This window comes from Terrapene carolina, unplaced genomic scaffold (genome assembly GCF_002925995.2).
Source record: "Terrapene carolina triunguis isolate 2854851 unplaced genomic scaffold, T_m_triunguis-2.0 Scaffold89, whole genome shotgun sequence".
Classification (NCBI taxonomy): Eukaryota; Metazoa; Chordata; order Testudines; family Emydidae; genus Terrapene; species Terrapene triunguis.
In genome coordinates this window covers 33735640-33762401 of record NW_020664440.1, presented here as the reverse complement: position 1 = coordinate 33762401, position 26762 = coordinate 33735640, and the positions used below count along the sequence as shown (strand labels likewise).

Here is a 26762-nt window from a genome sequence, read left to right as displayed (position 1 = left end):
AATACCTGAGGATCTGTTGATTTGGGGTAAAAACAATGGCAATACCGTGAGAGAGTACACTATGTTTGACAATTAGGTTTGGAGGAGTTTGACCATAACCAAGAAAAGTAGAGGCATTTGTTCAAATTGGACCAGAGAGAGAGAGGAAGAATGACACCTGGTGAGGTGCGAGACCAAGGTCCAGTCTCCCTGCTTCAATGACTCTTTATTTAACCAAAGTGGAGCAGCTTCAACAGGAAGGACTGAGGGAGCTGAATATCCCATAGCTCAGTAGTTAGAGCACTCTCCCGAGGGGTGTAGGAGATCCCTGTTCAAACCTTTTCTCCCCATCTGCCTGAGGGAGGAATTGAACCTAATCTCCCACATCCCAAGTGAATGCTCTAACCATTGGGCTAAAAGTTATAAGGTGGACACCACTACCTGCTCCTCCAGACAGAATTTGAATGGGACCTGATTCACTGGGTGGCCTCTGAGCATGCCTACTGGATTAGGCACCACAGGTGAGACAGGCACTCCTGCAACTATCTTTTCCCAGTTTGTGGATTGCACTGGGACTTAGGCATGAGATGGGCATCTGGAAGCCTAGGGTGAGGCAGCAGTGAACATGCCCGGAGACAGAAACTTAGTCACCTAGTGAACTTTGACCCTGAAAATTTAGGCACTGAGTGAGTTGGGGGGTGTCTACAGGATTAGCAGGCAACGAAGTGGCAATTTTGTGGATCGCAGTGGCACCTACCACTGGGATTTAGGTGTCCAAGTGCTTTTGTGGATCTGAACCATAGAGATTAAACTGTTGCATATTCTGTATGAAGGACATCCTGTTTATAGTACTACACAGCATGATGTCAGAAATGCTAAGCTTTGTATACAAGACCCCTCTATCCATTGAGAAGTGTATGAAGAGAGCCTGAGATGTCCATTTCTGGCCAGGCATGAAATGCTGCTATCAAAGATAAGTGTGAAATCTGCATGAAACATCTTGGAAGAGCACTGAAACTACATGATTACCTTTTCTCCACGGTTAGCAAAGATCTAGTTGAATTAACCAGGAAAGATTATCTCTGATCAGTGGACTACTACTAAATCTCTCTTTTCTAAAAGGGAGCTGTTGCAAAACAGTGTGTAGTAATTAGTAACACATTTTAAATTGAAATTCCATGGTAAACTGGGGGGAAAGGACATCAGCATCTAACAATCTTCTTGAGCTAAAGGCCATTACCCCTGACGTAGTTGGAAAAGAACTAATATGGCAGCAGACGTGTACAGAAGAAATATTACAACAAGAATTCTGAACAGTCAACCGCATTGATTGCAGGTGAATATTCCGTTTCAAATAGAAAATGGCTGGCAAACTGCTAACCATCTACGCCAAGGTCATGTGGCATCATTACTCCCACCACCACCCCTGGGAGCCAATCTTACCCTAGGAACAGAAGACAGCTAAACAAGCAGGACCGTTGTTCACTTGTACTTGAGGACACCCAGAATACTACTGATAGAAGAAACATATGCTTGGTAGTGACCATGCAAGAGGTGCTTTCTAAGGTGCAGAATTTTCTACTTTGGGACATAACACAAGAATTGCACCCAATAAATAATCCTACCTTGATAATAAATGGTCTGTTTCTGAAGGGCAAATAGATTTCTTCCTGATTCTAGCTGATGACCTCCATATGAGCCTAAACGTGAAGATTGGTATCCCTTGTAACTTTTTCATGGCTAATGCAGTCATATGATGGCTTTGATTCTTGGCCTTCATGCTGAGTTCCAGCGTTTTCTTATACATAGTTGACTAGGGTTTAAAAAAAACAAAACCCTAATCTTACATTTGTTACCCTTGGATATCAGCCATCCCTTTGCTTTTGATTATGGAAAAGTCACCATTCCATAATAACTGTTTTCCAAACATGCTTTGTATTTGCATGAGATAAACAAGTAAAGAAATTAAAATCATTGCACAGTCACGCTACCCCATGTCGCTGTCAGCCCAGGAAAATTGAGTAGGATTCAAATGTTAGACTATTTCCCCCTGAGGCCGATGTCATTGGGGAAGAAGAGCCTTTGTATATTTTATTGATCAGCACTGTATAGAAAAAAAGAAAGAGAAAAATACCCAGTAGGACACAGAAGAATTCTGAAGAGCAAAGTTGAGAGGAATGTAGTGAAACAGTTTTTTTTAGACTATCCTATGTCTGATTTCCTTGTGATGATGATAAATACCACATTGGACTACTATGCTCTAAATCAGAGGTTCTCGACCTTTTTCTTTCTGAGCTCCCCCCCCACCCTCCATCCCCCAAACATGCTATAAAAACTCCACAGCCCACCTGTGCCACAATAACTGGATTTCTGCATATCAAAACCAGGGTGGCATTAGGGGGTAGCAAGCAGGGCAATTGCCTGGGGCCCCATGCCACAGGGACCTCCATGAAGCTACATTGCTCAGGCTTCAGCTTCAGCCCCAGGTAGCGGGGCTCAGGGACCTGGGCTTCGGCTTTCTGCCCTGGGCCCCAGCAAGTCTAATGCTGGCCCTGCTTGGAGGCCCCCCTGAAACTTGCTCAAGGCCCCTTAGGGGGCCCCGGACCCCTGGTTGAAAACCACTGCTCTTGGGGTTTTTTTCACCTCTGTTGATACCAAAGAAACAAACAGAGGAAGAAAATACACTTTATAGGACCCATTAATGTGAGTTATTGTTTTAAATAATAGTTTTGAAAAGAGAATAGAACTCTGCAGAAACAATATCACTTTTGAAGAATATGGACAGTAAGTGACACAGATTCTCCCATTCTTCTTAAATACGTGCATGGAATGCCCTCCCTGACTTAATCCACAGGACATGACCCTCTCCTTCAAATCATAGGAACTGTCATACATGATCAGATCAGAGATCTGTCTAGTCCAATGTCCTGTCAGTGACCACAGCTAGCACCAGTGGCTTCAGAGGAAAAAACCCTGCATTAGCCAGTTGGGGGATAACCCTTCCCCCCAAGGTATGATTCCTTCTAGCCCTGAAAAGTGATTATAAAAAATAGGATTCCATGTATATGTCTCAACAATTCTGCTCAGTCCTTGATTTTTTTTCCCCTGACAACCCTGCAAACATAATTTTGGACCCCAAGGTCAAACTAGATTCCTAAGTTCTCAGGTGTCTTCACCAAGATGCGCCCTGCCATATTATGCCCACAGTTACTTCTATCTCAGCAACCCCTGTAGTTGATAACTGAGTAAATCTGATATAGAATCCAAGGCACAATAAACATAGAATGCTCCATATTTGAGTCCCTTTTCAGAGTAGAACCATATATTAAGATTCTTACTTCCCCTTCCCTTCTTTCTCCCAGTTCTATCATGTTTGATAACACAGTGGTCTCCTGGATAGCTTCCTTTTAGATATCATATGAACAGACCTCAGCTGCCGCCCACTGTCCACCAAAATGTAGATTGAAACTAACTAACAAATTCAGCTTGTTTAGGACCTTTGAAATGAATTATTTTAGCCACCTGGCTCAAGGTTGGATTTCAAGCATACTCCGAAGGTGAATGGTCAGTGACTAAGCTTGCAATCTAAAGGCAAACATTTTAAATCACGCTTTCTTCTGTCAGTTGGCACTGGACTCATAACAAAAGTATTTCATGATTATGCATTCAAGCCTTTTTACCAGTACGACTACATGAGTTTCTGTATCAGGAAATGCATTGCAAATTACTTATCCCCATTACTTTATTGGCAATCAAGCTTTTAAAATAAAATTGCAAATAAAACATCTCTGCACTTACAAGTAGTTTTAGAAAAGAAAATTTGAATTTTGTTTATATCAAACCAATGGCTACTGTTGTTCTTGGTGAATATCAAAGACCAGCTACCCCCAAGGCTGGCACCAGTTTCATTTAAATATCAGAATCTACAGACTGCAAATGCTAATCCAAATATTTTCACAGAGAAAATGGAATTGTGTTTGAAAACATAACTATCATTGTTGTTGCTAAACTGCAACCATTTGTTTTTAAAAAAATAACCATAGGAAGACCCATTATCACCTAGATCAGTGCAGTGCCAAATAAGTGTCATCACATAGGAAATATAAAAATAGAGAAATAAAAAGGTACTTGGAAAAACAGCTTTTGAAAAAAAAATCTAAATTTTCCAGCTTTTTCTTAATTTTAATAGGAAAAAGCAACTATCTGATTATTTATTTCATCTGATTTCTGTGCTGCATTAGGAGGAAACTACCTGTTCTGCCATGGGCTAAAAGTGTTGTCAACAGCAATCACTGGAAGGTAACCAAACCATAGAATGATTCAACACATAGTTACATTTATTATAAAACATAACCAGAAGTATGATGTCCTGGGTGAAATGGGACAATGACACTAGGAAAGTTTTATTTGGGATTGTCGCATGCTCTCATCCAAGCAAAGTTCTGATGCTTTGTGGAGATGATAGATTGCAATATGAAGTTAAATGGCCCTGTTGGCCTAAAGTACTGGCTTCTTCATGAAGTAACATTGAAACTGATTGGAAAAAGAGCTGGTGTCATGAAATTATAGGTGTTTGGGGTGTGGGGTGAATATTATATTATCTAGTCCATCTCCCTGTTGATATAGGATTGTCCCCTACTATGCATTACCTTCGTCTCCAAAGAGATCATGGATGGCATGTTCATGCCAAAAATGAAGGAAAAGATGATGGATGTAAGGATTGTAGAAAAGAAAAAAGCAGATAAGGTGAACTCCCCTAACCTGGAGGCAACTTTCATTAACTTGCAAGAAGACGACGGTAGTGATTTTCTGGAATTAGACCTGACATCACCATAACAACTTATTACCATTTGATCTATCTTCCTTGCTGAATGTTCACAGATAGATCATCTATAAAATAGCTGACTGGTGTTGTATTCTGCAAGACGTTAGAAAAACAAAGACACTTTTTTGGTGCACACTTTGACCTAGGAGCTCAGTACTGCAGGCCATGTACAGGCAAAAATCCAGTGGGCCCCAAAAGAGGAATCTTTAGCCTACATTTTGCTTTCAGACTTGCTTCTTCTATTAGTAGTATGTGAAGTTACCATTATAAAGCAGGATAGTTGTGCTTTTTCACTCAAAGTTGCTGAGTGTATAGTACACGTCTCTGTATGTTATTTATGAAGTGCTTTGAGGGTACTTCTGGATTAAATGTGCTCTAATAATATAAACTAATTTACAGTGATGAATTTGAGAATCGAATGAATGAAAGTTCTGTCTTATTCAGGTTTCATTACAACCTTACTCTCCTAGAAATGGAATACTCCTGTGTCATTGACACTTGTCATTGACATTTGTCACTGCAATCTTTGTTTCAGAGAATGATTCATTCCTCATTATTGTGGCAAAGACTGTAATGGAAGCAAGAAATGATACAACTGGAATCCATTCTTGTAGCAGCGAATGTCTACAAAGTGATGTGTTAGATTGTTGACTCATTTCCATTGAACTCCATCTTCCTTGCAACTTTCTCCACTGGGAGTCAAGTACTTTGAGTTAAGAGATGCTGGTGTTGTACATCAAAGAATCATGAGTGACCCAACTAGATCTCTTTAACAAATGCTTAAGCTATCAAGAAAAAGGCTTCCAAACCAAAACAAAAAGAACAGGAGTACTTGTGGCACCTTAGAGACTAACAGATTTATTAGAGCATAAGCTTTCATGGGCTACAACCCACTTCTTCGGATGCAAGAAGTGGGTTGTAGCCCACGAAAGCTTATGCTCTAATAAATTTGTTAGTCTCTAAGGTGCCACAAGTACTCCTGTTCTTTTTGCTTATACAGACTAACACGGCTGCTACTCTGAAACCAAAACAACAGTCTCATCAGTTTCCAGACAGCTCATCAGAAAACATCTCTTTTGTGCTATTTTAGTTAAACCTGGTAGTGGCAAGAATATTAGTTACAAAGTAATATCACCTCTTATTGGTTCCAAACATTTCTAACCAATAAAAAAAACAAGGAGTCCTTGTAGCACCTTAGAGACTAACAAATTTATTTGGGCATAAGCTTTTGTGGGCTAGAACCCACTTCATAAAATGTATGAAGTGAAAAATACAGGAGCAGGTATAAATACATGAAAGGATGGGGGGTGCTTTACCAAGTGTTAGGTCAGTCTAGCGAGATAAATCAATTAACAGCAGGATACCAAGGGAGGACAAATAACTTTTGAAGTGGTAAGAGAGTGGCCCATTACAGACAGTTGACAAGAAGGTGTGAGTAACAGTAGGGAGAAATTAGAATTGGGGAAATTAAGTTTAGGTTTTGTAATGACCCAACCACTCCCAGTCTTTATTCAGGCCTAATCTGATGGTATCCAGTTTGCAAATTAATTCCAGTTCTGCCGCTTCACGTTGGAGTCTGTTTTTGAAGTTTTTTTGTTGAAGAATTGCCACTTTGAGGTCTGTTATTGAGTGTTTTTGAACTACTGGTTTTTGAATGTTATGATTCCTGATGTCAGATTTGTGTCCATTTATTCTTTTGCCTAGAGACTGTCCGGTTTGGCCAATGTACATGGCAGAGGGGCATTGCTGGCACATGATGGCATATATCACATTGGTAGATGTGTAAATGAACAAGCCCCGGATGGCGTGGCTGATGTGGTTAGGTCTTATGATGGTGTCCCTTGAAAAGATATGTTGACAGAGTTGGCACCGGGGTTTGTAGCAGGGTTTGGCTCCTGGGTTGGTGTTTTTGTTGTGTGGTGTGTAGTTGCTGGTGAGTATTTGCTTCAGGTTGGAGGGCTGTCTGTAATCGAGGACTGGCCTGTCTCCCAAGGTCTGTGAGAGTGAGGGATTGTCCTTCAGGATAGGTTGTAGATCCTGGATACCAGCAGATTATGCCTGAATAAAGACTGGGAGTGGTCGGGTCGTTACAAAACCTAAACTTAATTTCCCCAATTCTAATTTCTCCCTACTGTTACTCACACCTTCTTGTCAACTGTCTGTAATGGGCCACTCTCTTACCACTTCAAAAGTTATTTGTCCTCCCTTGGTATCCTGCTGTTAATTGATTTATCTCGTTGGTAAAGCAACCCCCATCCTTTCATGTATTTATACCTGCTCCTGTATTTTTCACTTCATACATCTGATGAAGTGGGTTCTAGCCCACGGAAGCTTATGCCCAGAAAAATTTGTTAGTCTCTAAGGTGCCACAAGGACTCCTCGGTTTTTTTGCTGTTATAGACTAACATGGCTACCACTGAAACCTGTTACCATTTCTAACCAATATAACTCATACAGGCTTATGTAACTATGTGCATGCATTGAGATAATTAACCCTCCAGTTACTGGATAAATAAAACAGTGCAAAGCATATATATCCCAAAAATGAAGTTAGTGTATTTTTTCTCATTATAATTCAAACTTTTCAGGTGATTTCACGCTACTTCTATCCAAATCTCTCAGTTAGGAAGCACTGTCTCTAACAGTGTCTTGATAAAGGCAAAACCGACAGACTGTCAAGCCTCTGCCTTGAACATAAAGGGAAATAAATCCTCTGAATCCGGAAAAGGCACAGTATTTGTTCACATTTCATTCACAGATATAGTGTTTTTAAGCTTCGGAGTCTAATAACATTTTATACTTCACAGTAAATTACTGATATATTTATCTCTTAACATTACTTTTACAGTCAGAAGATATGTCCCTGAGCCAATTACTTTTTAAATGACACTTTTATTCCATTTTCTCCTGTCTCCTACCCTGCAGTCTCCAAGAGTATTCTTTAGGAAAGAATACCCAGTCAGGCTTAAGTCTTGTTGGTTTACTGATCTTTACAAAGTTGACATGAATTCTGTGTCATGGGTTCAAAGCATATTTCCAAAGATATCAGGATCTAGGAACAGGCACGTTATGGGCCTGTTGTGACACATCACATTGTACACTCACCAACTCGATATCTTGATACCAATTTGGATTTTAAAAAAATAGTTCCAGTGACAGCTTTAGCTTTTTTAGCTATTCTAGTGTGGCCTTCATGCAATTCTTCCAACAATGTGACTTGCAAGGATTTCATTGTCATCGCACAGAAACCCAACAATATAGAGTCACTCTATTGTGAGTTCATCTTTCCACACCGTGTGTGCTCACCATACAAAACATTCACATCGCCCTCTGAAATATGCGGTTTTAATTAATTTAATTTAAGAACTGGCTCTTTGTCGCTGCTGCATTCTTCTTGCAGAAATAGGAACTTCTTCCAAAAAAAAAATATTCTAAAAATTGGACTTGGCTTTAAAGGATTTGCCACCTCTAATTGCAACTGGGATAATACATCAGCACTTCCATGTTTTCAGATAGATTATACTTATCAGAGATAAGATCCTACCATCAGAGCCTATCTCAGCAGCTGCTAGGTTACAAAGATTAGCATACTCCTCTTCAGGCCAAGAATTTTAACAAGGAGCTTCTGGCCTGCTGTCAATGAAAATTTCCTCCCATGCAGAAGTACCTGGAATTTCCTGATTCCAAGAATAATACCCAGAAATTCTTTTTCTAAACAAAGGTTTGTTTAATGTTTTGGTTTTGCTTACAGAATCTTTAATTAATTTGTCTTGGTCCCAACAGGCATTTTATGTGGTATGATGGCATCTATACCTACAGGTGGGATACCACATGCTAAAAGTTCTAATTTGGGATTCAAATGTACTGACACCTTGGTACATATGAATAAATTCTTGGTGTGCTCAAATGCCCTATTACCTTCTTCAGTCTGAATCCAGTTACTATCCTTTATTAACAATCGTCTTTCTATTTACTACTGTAGACGTGTTAGATAGCAAAGTTCCCAAATAAAATGAATGGCCTCGCTTTATATTAAGGTTCAATTTAGAAATCGCTTATAAGGGGTTAATAAATAATCTTTTAGTAAAGGGTTTATCAGTTAGAGTTTAGCAGGACAATAGATTGCTTGCAATCATGGCTTATAACTACCTATTACATCTTGTAGTGGTGTACTTATACCTATCTATAATACATATCACTCATGCCTGTAATATGCTTACAACATCTATTAATCATTTATTAGCCCTGTATAAACCATCTACAAAAGGAACCTTAATATAAAGTGTCACCCAATTAACTAGGGATCTGACTACTGTGGCATGCCTAGGCATAGTTACCGGGTATTTTGGAAACTGCTCCACTTTTTTTTCTGGAAGAGGTTTTAATCCTTCTACTTGCATTATTTATCTTAAGACTCCTGACTAGAAAAAAGGCACGTTTCTCCTTTAAAAAAAAAAAAAAAAAAAAACCTATAATCCAAACCTTTTGGGTTCTTTTAATATGCATTCCAAACTCCTCAAATAAATTTCCATATTGTCACCTTCATTAGTATGCCATCCAAATGGTTGATCACTTCACTTAAACACTTTCATACTGGATCATTTATATGCCATAATATAGCCAACGTGCTAGCCACTCCAGGGAAAAGCCATATGGAAATAGCCGCATAAGAATATTGATGATCAGATATTTAAAGGCTCTTGATTGTGCTTCACCTACTAGTATGCTTAAGGCAAATCTAATTTCATTAATACTGCCACCTTCTAGCAGTGGAAAAAGATGCTCTGTTTTTAGCACTGGAAATGGATCCATATCTACTTAATAGTTTCTGAAAATGTGGACACTGCCATCTTTCTGTATGCCCACAATGGACCAAATTCTAAAGGAGTTTGGTCCATTGTGAGCTTTGTATGTTCCAAAAATGTCAGGACACCTTGGCTAACCAGTTCTCCTAAAGATTTTGCAACAGTCCCTGCTTTTGGCATATGGCACTGCTCTGGTCTTGATGAATCTGGCATCTCCTGTGCAGCCACATGTGATTTAGCATTTTACTAAAGCCATTACAGGAGAAAGCACTTCAATATATTTTTCATCTAACCTTTCTAGAATATTAGGTATTTTATATACCTTGGATCAGTTTAGGTGTTAAGTGCTTTTAACCATTTATGACCCAATGATGATAAATCTGAATATGCTGTTAAAATGAAGTCCAGAATATGTTTCTACTCAGATCATTTTCCTAAAACCTCAAATCTTTTGTGCACAAGTTTTCAGTACATCATTTCTGAAAACACAAATGATAGTTCTGGCATTAATTCCCAGTTTAGCTATATAGTCATGTATCAGTATATGTACCTATTACTCTGTACTCATTAGTAGAGTGCCAGGAAATATTAGCTACACAGTCATTTAACAGTACTTGTACCTGTTACTCTGTGCTGATTAGTAGAATGCTCGGAAATATAACGGGCATTTCACCTTCAGCTCTATATCTGGCAATATGGGTCTTATCTTTTCCTGGCTGTGCAAAGACTGTGCTCCTTCACAAGCTCTTACACAGCACATACTCTTCAGGTTAGCCCTTTAAAAAGCTTGTCACTCTCTCATGTTTCCATGACAGGCATCTAAGAAACTTTTGCCATTGTTTTCCGAAGATGATATGCTGTTTTTTTACTGAATGGGTTTTAAACTGCTTGCTTCCAGATTTCTGTGCACTTCTTTTCATTAAATCAAACCTCTCTAGCCCATCTGAATGGCCTAGGCTAGAGCCAAGTCCTTTCTACGTATGGGTTGCAGTAAGCATTCTCAGAGCTCGATGGCTTTGCAGAGAGCAGGGTTCTGGTCTCCATTGTGCCACAAACTTCTTAAGCAACCTTTATAGTATGTAGTGTTGTTGTAGGTGTGTTGGTCCCAGGATATTAGAGAGATAGGGTAGGTGAGCCTTTCTTCAGGTCATCTGTGTAAGCTTGAAAGCTCATCACTCTCACTAACCAATAAAAGATATTGCTTTACTCACCTTGTCACTACAGGCTACTTAGAGAAACTTTTTTTCATTCGGCTAAGCTGGCTGCTGGTGTAAACTGGTGCAACTCCACTGAAGTCAAGTGCCTCTCACATGCATTGCTTCAAACATCTTTATTTAAGCCAACTGTAAAAGTGGGTTTATAATGCTTACCCACCTTTGCAAGGCTCTTTGAGAGCATGGGTATTTGTCTTGTCAGTTATTGAACTTGTTAGAACTTTCTAGCACTGTTTACCAATGTTTGGAGTAATAGGCATGCATATGTAATACCTTAGCTTTGGGTATTGTGTCTCACACACAGACCACAGTATCTGGCCCACATATAGGGTAAGAGTCAGGTACACCAACAGTTCTTTGGCTCAAGTTGTAGAGGCTTGTGCTGAAGGCCCCAGGTTCCATTCCTGCTGACACCCCATGATGGGAGGAGCATTAAACATATATAACTCATATTCATTTACTGTGCAGCTACATATCTTCTCAGGAATGCACTGCATGAGGCAAGACTGCACAGGAGCCTTGGTCTAATACGTGTTGTAGGTTATGTGTGGTGTAAACACCCATCTCTTTAGGTATGTGGAAAATGACGTTCCAGAAGGACCTAGCCAAACAGTTATTAGATTGTCAATAACTTGCAAAAACATTAATAACTTGCCAAGCACCAATAAATCTTTTAAAATCTGGGGACTCTTCTATTCCATTTATTTAATTTTTAATGGCCAAAAATCCATATTGTCATTCTTAGGATAGATGCACAAATCCATATTTAGACACCTAAATAAGAGACTTGAATTTCAGGGGTGCTGGATACCTATAACTCCCAATGAAATTTAATGGAAGTCCAGTCATGTTAAGCACCTAACTCTGAAAATCTTACCACCTCTTTAAGAGGCCTAACTTTAGGTGCCAATTTTGAAAATGTTAGCCTATGATGTTCTTTTTCCTTTATGTAGGCAAATGAACAATGTCAAAAACACAAACAAAGTCACTGACCCACACACCCACCTACATAGGGAAATTCCAAATACAAGTACAAAGAAAAACATATTTCAACATAACCAGGATCAAGATAACAGAAATTATACAGAAAAAGCCTCTACCATCCATGAGACAGAGTTAAGGTTGTTGTGATGTGATGTAATGTAATGTGCATTTCTTTATCTTGATCACAATAATATCTTTGTGGTTTTTAGTATGTGAGTAAGGTAAGATTTATGATGCTCTAAACATTCCATTTCTTTGCTTTTAGTGTTTAGGTTTTGTAAGCGATGTGATAACTAAGTACACTGTTGTCTCTAAACAAGTGTAAAACAAAGTGTTTTGGTTTTGGAATATTAATGAGACACAGACAACTCTTAGAGGGCCTAATCTAAAGCACTTTGAAATCATAGGGCATCTTTCCATAGACTTCAGTGGAACTGGATCAGACCTATAGAGCAGTGGACTATATAATGTCTAAAATAATCCTTAATTTCTCCTTGGGTACTTATGATGGGGTGTCCACCCCACACAGGATTAGAAGGGGTTAAAGTGGCCAGGTAGACCAATTAACTCCACAGGCTGCACCTGGAGGGAGAGCCAGGGAGCAGGGAGTTGATGGTTAGCAGGCTCAGCTGTACAGAAATAAATGGGGCCTATAAACCCCAGGAGCTGAGAACAGACAGGGTGGCTGGGGAAAAGGGCAGTCACTCCCTTGGATGAAGAAGTTGGTTTGGAGCTGGTACTCTCAGAGAAGTTCGGAACAAGGAAGAATAGGAAGCAGTCCAGAGAAGGAGCAGTGAGGGCTGAGAGGGTAGAGCCCAGAACTGCTGAGCTGAGGGTCCCTGGATTGGAACCCAGAGTACAGGGCGGGCCCAGGTTCCCCTACCGGCCACTGGGCAAGTGGCATCATCAGGGTAGCACAGGAGAAGACTGCCTGAGACTATTTCTATAGAAGGACTGTAGGTAACCCCGGAAGGGAGAATCATGAAGAGGATGCTGCAGTTCCTGGAGTGAGGCGGGTCCGCAGGGTGAGAGGGCAACAGGAGAGGCACCCCCTGAAGAGGGCGCACCAACTGGCAGAGCTAATCCACAGGATGGCCAGCAGGAGGTGCTGCTGTGGTGAGTGGACACCGTGACAGTCCTGTATCTCAGTGGTCACTAAATGACTTATGCTGCCAACTATCGAAAGAGCAAACGTGAATTAACTTTGGAAACATCTCCCATCTTCCTTGAAAAGTTTGCAACACAGCCAGTGACTTTGTATTATTTAAGCAAATTAATCATTATAGTGACCCTCTGGTTGTTTCTGTTATGAAAAATTCATGATACTAAATGTGGAACTTGAGAGGGTTTTTATTATTTATTAACAAGACTTGGCCCTTTCTTACCTATCTTTGTCAGCACTAGTAATCACCCACATGAAATGCCTGTTTTGCTCATAATGCCAGAATCCTCTAAAATTGCGACTGCAGGTAAGTGATAGCATTTATCATTCCCTAATCTTCAGTGTAAATCAGGAATTCAATTTTCAACCACATAAGATATAAGAGGGAGTTGAAAGCCAAAATACAAGTAGGACCATGTATCACAACTTCTGATGAGTTGAAAGTGGAGGACAAGTGGAATGAAAATTCATTCTTGTGGATTACAGCTCTTGTGCAGTCTGATTCCTTCTCATAATTTAGAATAACATTAATGTTCCCTTTATCTTTACTCTGGGCTGTTGAGAAGATGCAGAGCTTGTCTGTCAAGTTTAGTCTTGTTTTAAGACTATTATCTAAAAGCAGTAGGAAAGCCATAAAATAGATCTTTGATCCCTTCAAATACAAACAAAATACTATGAGAGAGCCCAGGACCTGTAATTTTTTTCACACCTAGGAAATTACCCTGCGTAGGCCTGTCAGGTGTAGTGCAAACATTCACCCGGGGACGGGGGGCAGGCGTTAAGAGAGGAAAATGTAGGGTGGAGGTTCCAAAGTGATCCGCATTTACCTTACTTTGCTCCCATTGAAATGAATGGAAGTTTCACCATTGACCTCACTGGGAGCAGTGCATTCAATGCTGGGCCTTCTTGAAAATCCTACCTTACAAACTTCATGTCAAAGGAGTTGTACGTGGGCTTGCCAGAAATGACTTGCTGTGTCTATCACCTCTTCAGTAGATTGCCTGGAACTATGAAATCAGGGCATCATTGTAGTGATGGTTTGTACAGGCTCCATACAGTGGTTGTCAAGGAGAAAGTAAACACTCTTCCTGAGCAGAATGTCTACAACAGTGCAGGGATTGCAGGGGTGGGATATGTCCAGGCCTCACTAAAACAAGCTGGTCTGTCAGGAAAGGACTCTAAATTGGGCTGGCTCATGCTCTTCCTCAGCATTTGGCTGGACGTAGGAACCACACCAACTGGGAAGTTGGAAGCAGCTTGCTGGGAGCAGCCTTGTTGCTTTTGTTTATGGGTCTCTGGCTGCAACAAGGCATTTGTCTAGGACATTTGGATGAGTCCCGTAAGTCCTCAGTTCTTTTTGTTTGTTCTTCCCCTGGCTTTAACCAAGCTGACTTGTCACACTGTTAAATCAGTGAGCAAGCCAATGTGTAAGGATATTTGGGTGCCTAGAGGAGTATTTTCAAAATGGTACATGCAGTTTTAGCAATAGAGCTTCCATATATTGAGATCACAGGTTTGAGTGAAACACCACATGCTGCTTTCAACAGTTTACCCTGTAAGATATTTTCATTTGTGTTTTTGGTGAGTTCCCTTTGAGATTCCCTTTATTTCTTCAGCTCTCTGCATCCCTGCCCCCTCTATATCCTCACTCACCCTGCCCCACATTTTTGGACTCCAGTATTGCAATAACCTCCTCTGGCCAGAAGGACTAAATACAGCTGCTAATGGAGCCTGTCAACATCTCTCCAGCTACCACCCAGAAGGGAAAAAATTGCCAACGTGAAAAGCATTCCCTCTTCATAAAGGAATGAACACATACTAGGCTTTATCCTGATCTCACACCATTGTAAGTTAGGAGCAAATCCACTGAAGGCAATGAAGTTAAACCAGTGAAGTAGTCTGTCTGTCTCCACAAGGCTCCCAGCCTCTGTTCCTGAGGGGCCTAGGACCCAAACTCTGATCCTTTGTTTTATAGTACAATACAATGACAGACTCCCAGGTTTAAGGCTAATCTACTTCTTTGTAATCCATGGGAATTTGGCCATTGTCTTCAGTGGGACAGTTTTACATGACAGATTTACCATTCATTGTAGAAGCAAACCAGAAAAAAAAAAGTTTGGACCAGTTCAGTACAACATACAGACACTTTGGGGATTTCTGTGACTAAGTGGCTTTCCACACTCAGAAACAAGACACGTTGGTGTTTCTACATGTTACATCCCCTTTTGAAATGGTATGGTGCCACAGCCAGTTCTTCTGGATATATTTGCCTCTCCAAATGTTCCTAACACCCAGTGATATGAGCAACTGAACAGAAGGTGGAGAATAAACTCCTGAGAGACTATTTACAACTTAAAACTATTTTCACTCGGGAATAATTAACAATTGTGATTATTCCATTAATATTTACTGCCTAACTGTAATGTGGAAAGGGGATTATCAGCTTTACATTTAAAGGGCATGCAAAAAGTTAAAAACTGGACGCTTCTAAAAGCAAAGATCAGTAGGTTTTTTTAAGTAAAGTTAGAAAATAACTAGTGTAACTTTTTAAAGGGCATTAGGAAGTTCTGAGCTTCGAGAAACATATGGCTGGGCTGCCGATACTTTTGGTATCAGTAATCAAGTGATATTATAGTAACAGAGCAGCCTCACCCAGTTTTTAATTATTCCACTATAAGTTGGTCTCCTAGTGGAGTCTAAGGTAATTTTCTGCAGCTCCAGACACAGTAGAGCATTTATCCTGATGTATAACCCATTTAAGACACTCTTGCTAGTGAGACTGTTGGGATATTTGAATACAAAAGTACATACATTTGGATATTGTCCATTAGTCAGTTGGTCTCTGTTCAAAGCTCTCTAAGAGCCAGATTGCGGCAGGCTCTTTTCCCAATACAAGGACCATTCTCCCCTTGCTCACGCCTTGTGCTGTCATGGCACTGTGACTGCTCCCTGCTAGCACTCTTGTGACACAGCCATCTCTGATGAGGTTGGGAGGGCAGGCAGGGCCTTAGCTCCATCTCTGCCCCACAGTGGCTAACTCAGGGAGGGCTTTGCACCCTGCTAAAGGATAGTACAATGACTGTGCTCTAAGAAACACTGTAAATACATAAAGCTGCAACACAAATGAAAGTGATTGGCAGTCTGTTCAAGGGATTACCACTGGCTTGATTGCCCCTGAGGTTCTACCCATGCAAGTGTCACCCATGCCTACTTGGTATGGTGCTCTGTTCCACTCTAGGGGCACCCAGACAATCTAGAGATTGATGAGTCTGCTACAGCCATGACTAAGAGCCACATGGCTTTTAGCTTGTGCATCAGAGGCTCATACACTGAGCTTCAGAGGTCCTAGGTTCAGTCCCTCTGATGACTGGCATCTGTCAGCATTACACAAGCTTGCAGAGCCCAAGAAGTAGGTCCCTCAACACAGAAAATCTGACGAGACAAGAGGTTGTAGCTATGCAAGACAATCCACAAGTGCGTTCTTCCGGAGGACCTGGAGCCAGGCAGCATAAATTCTTGACAGTCTCCACTAGGGTGACCAGATGTCCCTATAAAATTGGGGTCTTTTTCTTATATAGGCTCCTATTAGTCCCCACCACCATCCCGATTTTTCACACTTGCTGTCTGTTCACCCTAGTTTCCACATGTGGGGCTGCTATGGCACCCAGATTGTACTTTCAAACTGCCCTCCCCTGGCTGGACCCCCTTGGAAAGACAGCAATGGAGGTATCCTCCTGCAGGTGCAGGTGCTCCCATTTGATCAAGGTGTTGCCAACTGCATTCCATCCCTATTCCACACCAGCAGGGGTGAATCAAGCCTCAAGCATGCACAGGCAGGGGGTGGGGTACAGTGGTAGAACTCTTGGTAGCTTTTATAATGCCTGACTGTGTTTTGCCTGGCTCCAGGCAGTGTTGTTAGTTCCTTTAAAGCTCAGGCATCGATTTGAAATTTTAAAATATCTACATGGCCTTTAATTTCACAGCATTATTTTTTCAAGCTATTGCTTACTGTTGTTTTAAGTGTCAATAGTGTGCTGGGTGCTATATTAAAAAAATAGTCCCCACCCCCAAGGGCTTACACTATTATTTCATGTTCATGCTACCATGTTCGTCAACATGCATGGACTGAAATCAAACATGTTCAGATTGAATTGAGAACTGCTGTCAACTGGAGATTGGCAGTTAACTTCTTTGACCTCACTATGGGGGCCTGGTGATGCCAGCGCTGATACTAGCACCAGAAGAAAGTGGGGAAAGTTACAAGAGAGCATGTCTGAGGAATCAAAACCTATTTCTGAAGTTAAACTCTTTGCTAGGCAATAAAAGAGACATGGACAGGAAAGGGGACTAGAATATCATGTTAGGCATCACACAATAGTTTTGTGGGAATCCTGAAGTCCTTCATTTCTAAGCACCACTGTTTCATCTCAACCTCCTCTTCCCCAAAAAATAGGACAGTAAATATTACAGTAGATTAATTCTCAGAGTTACTTCATCAATTTGGGATGCACCCCTTATAATTTCTCATAGTCTTGCTTGATAGTTACAGTAACCCTCTGTTATGTTCACTCTGAACCTCTTCTACAATGCATATTTAAACTCAAGAGCCCAAAAAGAATTGGAGCACTACCAATGCATCAGGGCCGGCTCCAGGCACCAGCGAACGAAGCAGGTGCTTGGGGCGGCATATCCGGGTCTTCAGCAGCAATTCGGCGGCGGGTCCCTCAGTCCCCCTCGGAGCGAAGGAGAAGCATCGCGGTAGAGCTGCCGCCGAAGTGCCGCTGATCGCAGCTTTTTTTTTTTTTTTTTCCCTTCTCCGCTTGGGGCAGCAAAAAAGCCTGAGCCGGCCCTGCAATGCATGATAGAATTACTAAGTTAGCACACCTATGTGCGTCTGCAAAGAGAAACATCAAATAAAAATCCACCTTGATGTGCCCTTGGATTGCAAAAGCCTTCTAATGTAGCCTGTGTCATGATTTATAACAATGACTCATAATGTGGCGTTATATTTAATATGATGTAACTCTGATGCAAGATGTCATTCACAGAACTGCAATGTCAGAGAGAGAGGGAGAGAGAGAGCAATTTATAATGTCCTTGCCTCTGACTCAGAATGAAAATCTTTCAGTCAAATCACCAAAATTTCTAGGCCCTTTCATACCTACTTTGCTATTTTAGCAGTTATACTGGTAGAAATGTATTTTTCCCCCTGGACCATAACTACCTCTCAGCAGTGGGAGTTACCTGCAATCATTTAAGTACCTCTGTCTGTGGGAAGTCTAATTTGCTAACTGAGGATTCAATCCCACAGTTGTGCCATGTATGGGATTCCCATGCAGTTAGTGGAAATTCTAAGAGCAGATCAGTAGTAGGATCATGACTACAAATTAATAGGAGCTTTAGTTCCATTTTCTGACACAGCTCTTATGAATTCTCCTACAATTCTTCCTATGCCGCTTGCTTCTCACTGTGGTAAATCAGCATTTCAGAACATACTAATTCATTGAAGCAAGGGACACCTGATGTGACGTGTCTCAGATATGGGAGAGAGCTACAGGAACCATCTTAGCAGAGACAAGACATGCCAGACAAATGAACTACGGCTTCTAACATTGATTGGGACATTTTTCAGGGTTCATGCAAAAATCCCTTCCAGGATTGTAATTTGTAATTTCCATCTTGGGTAGATGTTCATGTGCTAATTTTGATTGAGCTAGTGCACTAAAAATAGCAGTGTATCCTGGGTGGTGCCATGGGCTAGTTTGCAATTACTTAATTAGGAGGGCCTAGAGGGGATTTTACTCGGGTGGCTAACTTGTGCCACTGCAGCTATGCTGCTATGTTTAGTGCTAGCTCGATCAAAGCTAGCATGTGTATGTCTACCCAAGCTGGGAATTATACCTCCAGCTCCAGTGTAGATGTACCCTAAAAAGAGTTTCTGGGAATTCCAGCACTGCACTACAGGAGCAACTATTGAAGAAATTGGGAGAACTTCTGCTTGCACAGGTCAGAAGGAAACGCAGAAATACAGATGAAAACTGTTTATCCCTTCACCCAAGCAGATAAACCTTTGTACATACTGTAGATACATGAGACCAGTTGCTGACAACCATTGTCAGTACTGGGTCTATTTCCTAGCATAGATGGGGTTAGAGACCAGGAACACATTGTACAGATTGATTCTACATGGGGGCACTCGTTATATTATCCTGGGTCTGAATGTTACTGCTTTATGGGCATCAGAGTTCATTAGCTATTACACTAGTGAGACACTCTCAGGAGAAGGAGGCTGAGAAATTAAAATCAGAATAAACTAAAAAATGCATGGAAAAAATCAACAACTACACGTGAAGTACCTACCTATAGTTACTAAAGTTCTTCTCTCGTTACTCTTCTTACTTAATCGGTCTCAATCACGCTTGCTGAAACCCAGCTGATAACTCTCTTATCCTGTCTGCACTAGCAGTTAAACTGTTGTCAATAGGCTGTTCTGGAGAACCAATTGCTGACAACTATTGTCAGCAGTAGGTAAGTCTCCTAGAGTAGACCAGGTTATTCCTAGTATTTGGAATCTCTTGGAAAAAGAGCCCCAAAAATATACGAATCTCAGATATTCCTCAAGTGCTGCCTGTTGACACACAACATGCCAGTCTTTTCTGTGTCCAAGTTCAGCATTTAAAATCAGCAATCTCTCCCACTTTGATGCAAGCCCTCAACTAGTGCTTGCTGTAGAATGGAACAGGTGACGAAAACATTGTGATCCCTCACGGGTATATGGTAGCAAAGCCTGATCTCTGTACTAAACACAGTCATTAGCTCTTCATTCTCTACTGGTTTGTGGACATGCAATAACACCCTCCCAGGCTTGTGTTGTTCTCCACCCCACTGGATCATTAAAGATTTCAAATAAGATCAGTAGTTTGGCACTCTGAGGGTTTCAGTAACAGGCATATAAATATCTCCATATCAGAATAGATTCTGACCCTGCTGGAGACATGGCAGTTTGCCAAACATAGCACACACCACAGCTCTTCCAGATAGTAACACAAACACAGTGAATCTTCCCAGGCTCCAGTTTTTTAGGACACACAAATCTGTGCACACAATTAGACATACAATCATTGTGATTGTGTGCACTTTGGTGGTAAAGGCAGGAAGAACATTGTGTGCTGCACATCTCAGAGGCACAACACAAAGCTCACAGCCTAGCGAGACAAGAGGCAAGGGCGTGACTGCCATGTTACACTGTGCCTCTGCCTTGGCTGGCTCCAGGACTTCTACAACCCATGCACTCTGCCACAGCAACATACATACGGCTATAGTGGGGCCCAAAATCACATCCCAGGACCCAGATGTCTAATACATTTTTGTCTATATAATTCTGAAAACCTGGGCCCTGTAACTATAATATGCAATGTTTGGGATGCTTTGCCCCATCCTTCAGCTGTGCACTAGTGATGCTTTCCTAAAAGGATCCCCAGTGCCAAACAAGCTAACAGTCAGCCAGATTTCAGTAAGCCATTTTAAGCTTTTTTTTCTTCTGACAGCCCTGAGCTGCACCAGTTATGTGTAAATGAGCCTCTCCGTGAACCAGCTCTTGAAAGATACAACAAAAAAGGTGGAAATCCACATATAGTGGTCCAATTTCCTCTGTTATCATTGACTTCAGTGGAGTTACACTGGTGTAACAGAGTAAATGTGACCCTACATGCAGAGGCGTAGCGAGCGCCCTCCGTACCCTCCGACCGGAGGGGGCCCTGCAAGGAAGGGGGCCCCTAAAAGTGGCAAAATAAATACCGCATTCCAGTTTCTGCATTGTAAGGGGCCCCGCCCAGACACATGTTCGGAGGGGGCCACCGTTCGGAGGGGGCCACATTCTTTGTTGCTACGGCCCTGCCTACATGTTAAAAAAGCTGGTGGAATATAAACAGGCTATGCTCACTCACCTGCTGTAAGGAGCCTAGCAGCCAAGAGGCTCAGAGCATTGGAGCCTAGTGCAGGGATTGTTAAAATCAAGCTCTTTGAACAGTTACTCTCTGAGATAAGTTCAGGAAACATTAATATTTCTGTTGTGGTAACAACTTAGTGTTCTGAGAGATCATCTCTGCACTGGAGTGCCAGACCCAGGCATTTGGAACACTGAAAAAAGAAAATAACCTCTCTAGCTTTCAGCTGGAATAAGTCTGAGGAAGGCTATGCTGTTGCTTGTGACAGAAACAGTCATTCTTTTTCAAGGCCCAAATGCTGTGGTCTTGTGATCTCTCAGAGCCCTAATTATTGTTACTGCAACAGAAATATTAGTGTCTTCAATCCACTTTCCACTTCAAGCTACTCAAATCCATGCTGAATCACACCAAAACAAAGACAAAGCCACCACTTAAGGGCTGGCTGAAAAATTCCATTGAAGTGCCAACAGTGGAGAAAGTGAAATAAAGAGCTAAGAAAGCATGGGGAATTATTTTAACTCAAGGGGCTGGAGCAGGGGCCAAGATGGGGCTGTAGGACAGTGAATTACTATGTTCAAGAGCCCTTCTACTCTGGAAGGTAACTGTATATCAATAACAGAACTGTTTGCTGAGTTCCATTCGTGCAAGCCGAGCAAAGGCCATAGGGCTGCACAGGTGTCACTGAGGCCATTATTTGGTGAACCATTCTGTTGATGATGCACCTGAAGGAACAGAATCCAGCTTTCTGTCCTTAGCTCTCTTGCTCTGTAATACTTAACAGTAGTAAAAAAGCAGTAAAAATATCACTGACCACTAAAGTCAGCAGAGAGGCGTCTAACCCACAGGGAGCAGATCTGTTCAATAAGAAGGTGTTTTTACATAGTTGCTTTTCAGAGTAGGGCCACACTCGCGCATAGTAATGTAATGTCCTATGGGCCAGAGATCCTCGCCCCTTTGTGCCACTGGCTAGTGTAAAGACCCACATTGAGCAATTTCTAGCTAGCACAAGTTAGAGTGCTCCAAGGCTGCTCTCGTGTACCCTGGGGACCAAACCTGCTTACGAGGATCTAAGGAGCACACTGGTGGCCCTCTTCACCAGTCCTGTGCTGAGCACAGCTCTGCTGGACAGGAGTGCCAGGGCCTCCATCTTTGCCACATAACAATAGGAAATCTGAATATACTGCAGTACTGTATATTGCAAAGGAAGCAAAACCAAGAGATGTCAAGATTCCCAGAATTGTTGTGTAGATTCCACATAAAATGTACATGTTTAAAGCTGCCAGGAAGACAAGAGTTCAAACACTGTTTCTGCATGAATGTGCTTTAAGCTGCCTGGTTCTAAGGAATGGTGGGGGAGCTCTCCATTTAAAATGATAACCCTGCCTTACGTGTGTATATATTATGTTGTATTAAAATGAGTCAGTTTGTGGTCTCTTAGTTCCACTTCACTCAAGTTTTTTTTCCCTTTAGCTATAGTCCCCACACAAAGAGCAAGGTTTAGACAGTTGGGTTGAAAGTGATCCCTTTTCAAATGAATGATCAGAAGTTCATGTCTGAACCTGAAGAGAAGCAGATTCAGCCACACAGTAGCAGGCAAGCTTTCTACCTTAAGCACCATTTGACTTCCCAGCTAAACTGTTTGTTTGCATTTTCTGTTTTATGACTGGAAAGAGTAACATGTAGACAAATATTTGACAGATGGATTGTCCAACAAGTTTGTGTAGCTTACAAAAGTGACTATTCGGCTACTGTAAAATGGTATTAGCCATGGGAGGGATAGCTCAGTGGTTTGAGTATTGGCCTGCTAAACCCAGGATTGTCAGTTCAATCCTTAAGGAGGCCATTTAGGGAATCTGGGGCAAAAATCGGTCTGGGGATTGGTCCTGCTTTGAGCAGGGAGTTGGACTAGATGACCTTCTGAGGTCCCTTTTAACCCTGACATTCTATGATTAAAGCACATTTAGTTCTGAACATTGTGTTGTAATCAGACCTCTGATTCTAGACAAGGAATTGTCATATGATGGTGGAGAGCAGAGAGATACCTACCTTACGTCCCGCCTCGTTGTTGTGCAAGTTCATGAGAGTCCTTGCATTCTGTTTAATCTCCCTTGCATCCACAAACACTTTGGCGAATCCTATTCCATATCTGATGTCAGCAGAACAGCCTCCCCATTTCCATCCTTCGTCTTTATGGTACTGTCCCTGTTTTTCTTTATCACAGCCACAGTCGCTTAGGTTTCCCTGGGTACAGGCAGCAGTGATCGCATGTGCTACTCCAGCGGCAATGATGGCATATGTGAATGCTGCTTCTCTGCTACCTGAAATTAAAACAGTCCTGTAAATATATGGGACAACATTTGTGATGGGATTATTTAGAAAAATATGTGCAAGTCAGTGCAGTGCAAATGCCATATAGTTATAATTAGAAGTGTTGTAAATATGCAGACATAAGCAGTACTCCACCATTCAAAGTTTTGATTTTTGTTGATGTTCAGGCACTCTATGAAAAAATAGAGCTCCAGGCTGCAGTATATTTAAGTTTAGGTATTATCCAGATAACCATATAAATATTTTTCTGGATTATCATTAGAGCTAGTTGGGAATTTTCCAACTAAATGTTTTTTGGTGAAAAATGTCAGTTCATCAGAACTATTTGTGGGAAATTGATAAAACTCCTAATTTGAAAAAAAAATAGGTTTTTTTCAAAATTATCAAAATTACCCATTTTAAAGGAAAAGTTTCAAATTTTGGTTTGAAATTACTTTTCATTTAGAATTTTAAGTTCATTTAGTTATACAAAAAAGAGTTAAAAGGTCAAAAATCAAAACAAAACATTTCAAAATTATCAAAACAAAAAGTGTCAACTGACCCAATCTGATAGCTTTTTCAGATTGTCAGTTTGTGGACGTTTTCAAGATTTCAACCTTTTGGTCTGATTCAGGATTGGAACAACTATTTAAATTTCAAAAATTCTTGAGACAGGAAAGTCATTTCCTGCCCAGCTGTAATTATATCAAAAATAAGATTGTGACATTTTCAATTAGTCAGACTTTTGATTATGAGATGGTAGAAAGGCTGGTGATCACATTGAAATGCAACAACTAAGTCAAGTGTAAGGAATAATTGGTGTTTGTGTATATGTCTGTGAATTTTGTTTTATTTTCTCTATCTAAAATTTGTGATCTGCTTATCAGTAAATTAGCTTTTAAAAACACATATGTGTTCCAGTTCTGTTATGATATCCAGGGAGTGAATCTCAAGTACCTTGTAATATTCTCAGGACTAACTATGCTCAAAATATTCTGAATGGAAAAGGACCTCTCTAAAATGTGTAGGGTTTGAAAGGGTTGGTTGCTTTTTGATATGTATGCATAAATGGCCATTTTCACTAAAAATATCATTTTTGCACATTTTTGAACAAATTGTTTGTTTTTGTTTTGGGGTGGTTTTTGGACAAAGTTGGTGTTGCATAGAAAAATACATGAAACTGAATGTTGGGGCATAAGTATAATATGAGAAATAATTTATGTTCCATATCCTGAAATCTTCACTCAGACAAAAGTCCCAAATGACTGAGTAAGGACTGCAAGATTTGGCTCTATGAACCTGCCCCTTCTCCCACACCCACTGTACTTGGTGACAAAATTCTTATTTGCTTCAATAGAATTAGAATCAGGCCTTTTATAAAGAGAGGATGGATGGGAAGATGTAATCCCCTTGTTAAACATCTGCCAACTGAGCCCTGTCATACCCCAAACAACTACTGATGATAGCTTATGATTCATGGAACAAGCAAATTTCTGTTATTCATCAGACTTCATGAGAAACATCAGTTAAGGAAGGAAATATTACAGGCACTTCATTCTCAGCTGCATCTCTTTTCACATATGTGATCTATATTTTTATGTTTGTCTCTAAGTGGTTCATTCTTTTAATGAAAAATATCTACTTTCTTACCTGATGGCAAGGAAGTATAATGGAGAGAAAAAAAATCAACAAAATCTATTAATAAGGAAACTTCTTTGCCAATCATCAGCATGAACAGTCTTTCCGCTGATGGTACTGTGTGCTGCGTTTACAAATGAACTAGCAATCAAAGACTTTCTTAAAAGATTTCTTGATTTGTCCTTTGTAAAAGAAACAATTTATATCAATGTTGAATTGATGGGATATATATACCCCTGCAGACTATTTCGATCTATTATTGTTAGGACTAGTGGTTTGTCATGAAAATTTAAAGGAGAAGGAGAAGTCTCTAGTAGCCTCCAGTTCAAGATCCTGGTCTACAACCCCAAAACACTGAGAGTATATCTACCTTGCAATAAAAAACCCACAGCACCAAGTGTCAGAGCCCAGGTAAATTGATCTCAGGGCACAGGCTGCAGGGCTAAAAATAGCAGTGTAGACATTCTGGCTAAGACTGGAGCCAAGGTTTGGAGACCCTCTCCCCACACGGGATCTCAGAGCCAGGGATCCAGCCCAAGCCTGAACATTTACATTGCATTTTTAACCCCATGGCCTGAGTCCCAGTCAGCTGACCCAGGCCAGCCAAGGTCATCCCACAGGTCTTTAGTTGCAGTGTAGACATACCCTTGGTGAATTGGGCTCCCTAAGAGATTGCTTGGTTTGCTTAAGAGCCTTTGGTGAGGGACTTTGTCAAAGGCTTTCTTAAAGTCCAAGTATACTATATCCATTGGAGCATCCTTGTCCTCATGTTTCTTTGACCCCCTCAAAGAATTCTAATAAATCAGTGAAGTATGATTTGTCTTTATAAAAGCCTTGCTCTTCAGCAGGGCCATCCCTAGACATTGTGGTGCCCTATGCAGCCCTCCCCGCCCCCACGGGGGGGGGGGGGGGGCTGCGCCCAAGGTCTGTGGGGGGGCAGGAGCAGGCTTGGGGGGTAGGGAAGAAACCACCCCTCAGCACAAGCTGGCAGAGCGGAGCGAGTTGGGGCTGGGTCACTCCACTTCCTGCCACCTGGTGATTGCAGGGCAGGCCCGACCCTGCACTCATGGGGTGGCAGGAAGTGGAGCGACCCACACCCAGCCTGCTCCACTCTGCTCCCCTGATTCCCAGACTTGGGGGGCATGGGGAAACCACCCCCCCCCCAGCATTCACCGGCGGAGTGGAGCGGGCTCGGGCTGGGTCACTCCACTTCCTGCTGCCCGGTGAATGCAGGGCACGTCCGACCCCTGCTGCAGTCCCCCGGAACGTAGCTCAGGGGAAGGGGTGGAGTGGGGGCGAGGCTGGGGCAGAGAAGGAGCGAGGCTATGGGGGAGGGGTGGAGTGGGGCCGAGGCTGGGGCGGGGCTGGGGTGGAAAGAGGTGGAGCGGTGGCAAAGCAGGGGTGGGGGCTATGGGGAAGGGGTGGAGTGGGCACGGGGTGGGAGCGGGGGCAGCTTTCCTGGCCGGCTCAGACAGCTGGGGGATCAGGCTGGCCGCTGGAGCAGCACGCAACTGCGTAGGGCACCAGGAAATTTGGGGCAATTTGGTGCCCCGAATTTCCTGGTGCCTTACGCAGCTGCGTATTTTGCATATGGGTAAGGACAGCCCTGCTCTTCAGACAATTATGGTAAACTGGGACATCCTACCTAGTGTACTAAGGAGGCTACTAAGGAGGTTGTGCTGCCAGGAAGGAGGCTGTCAAAGTTGGATGCACTGAGATCTCTAGGATTTCCTACAGTTTATGGGGCATCACTATAGAAAATGGGCCCTAAAACCCTTTAAGGGATGACTTGGCAACTTTGTGGGGTGAGCTTTGCAGAGATACTAAGCAAAATTATTTCTCATTAGATTATTCTGTGGAAGGGAGTGTATGCTTTAGGTCTACATTTACATCTGTTTTTAT

At 41.7% G+C, this 26762-nt stretch overlaps 1 protein-coding gene across 1 annotated transcript in view; it reads right to left on the bottom strand.

The window, feature by feature from the left end:
* Positions 1–26762, bottom strand: part of LOC112112749 (protein Wnt-7a) — a 50205-nt gene that overhangs the window by 8064 nt on the left and 15379 nt on the right. The window contains exon 4 of the mRNA XM_029911203.1: positions 22962–23250. Within this exon, the coding sequence (XP_029767063.1) occupies positions 22962–23250 (289 nt within the window). The remainder of the gene's footprint in view (positions 1–22961; positions 23251–26762) is intronic.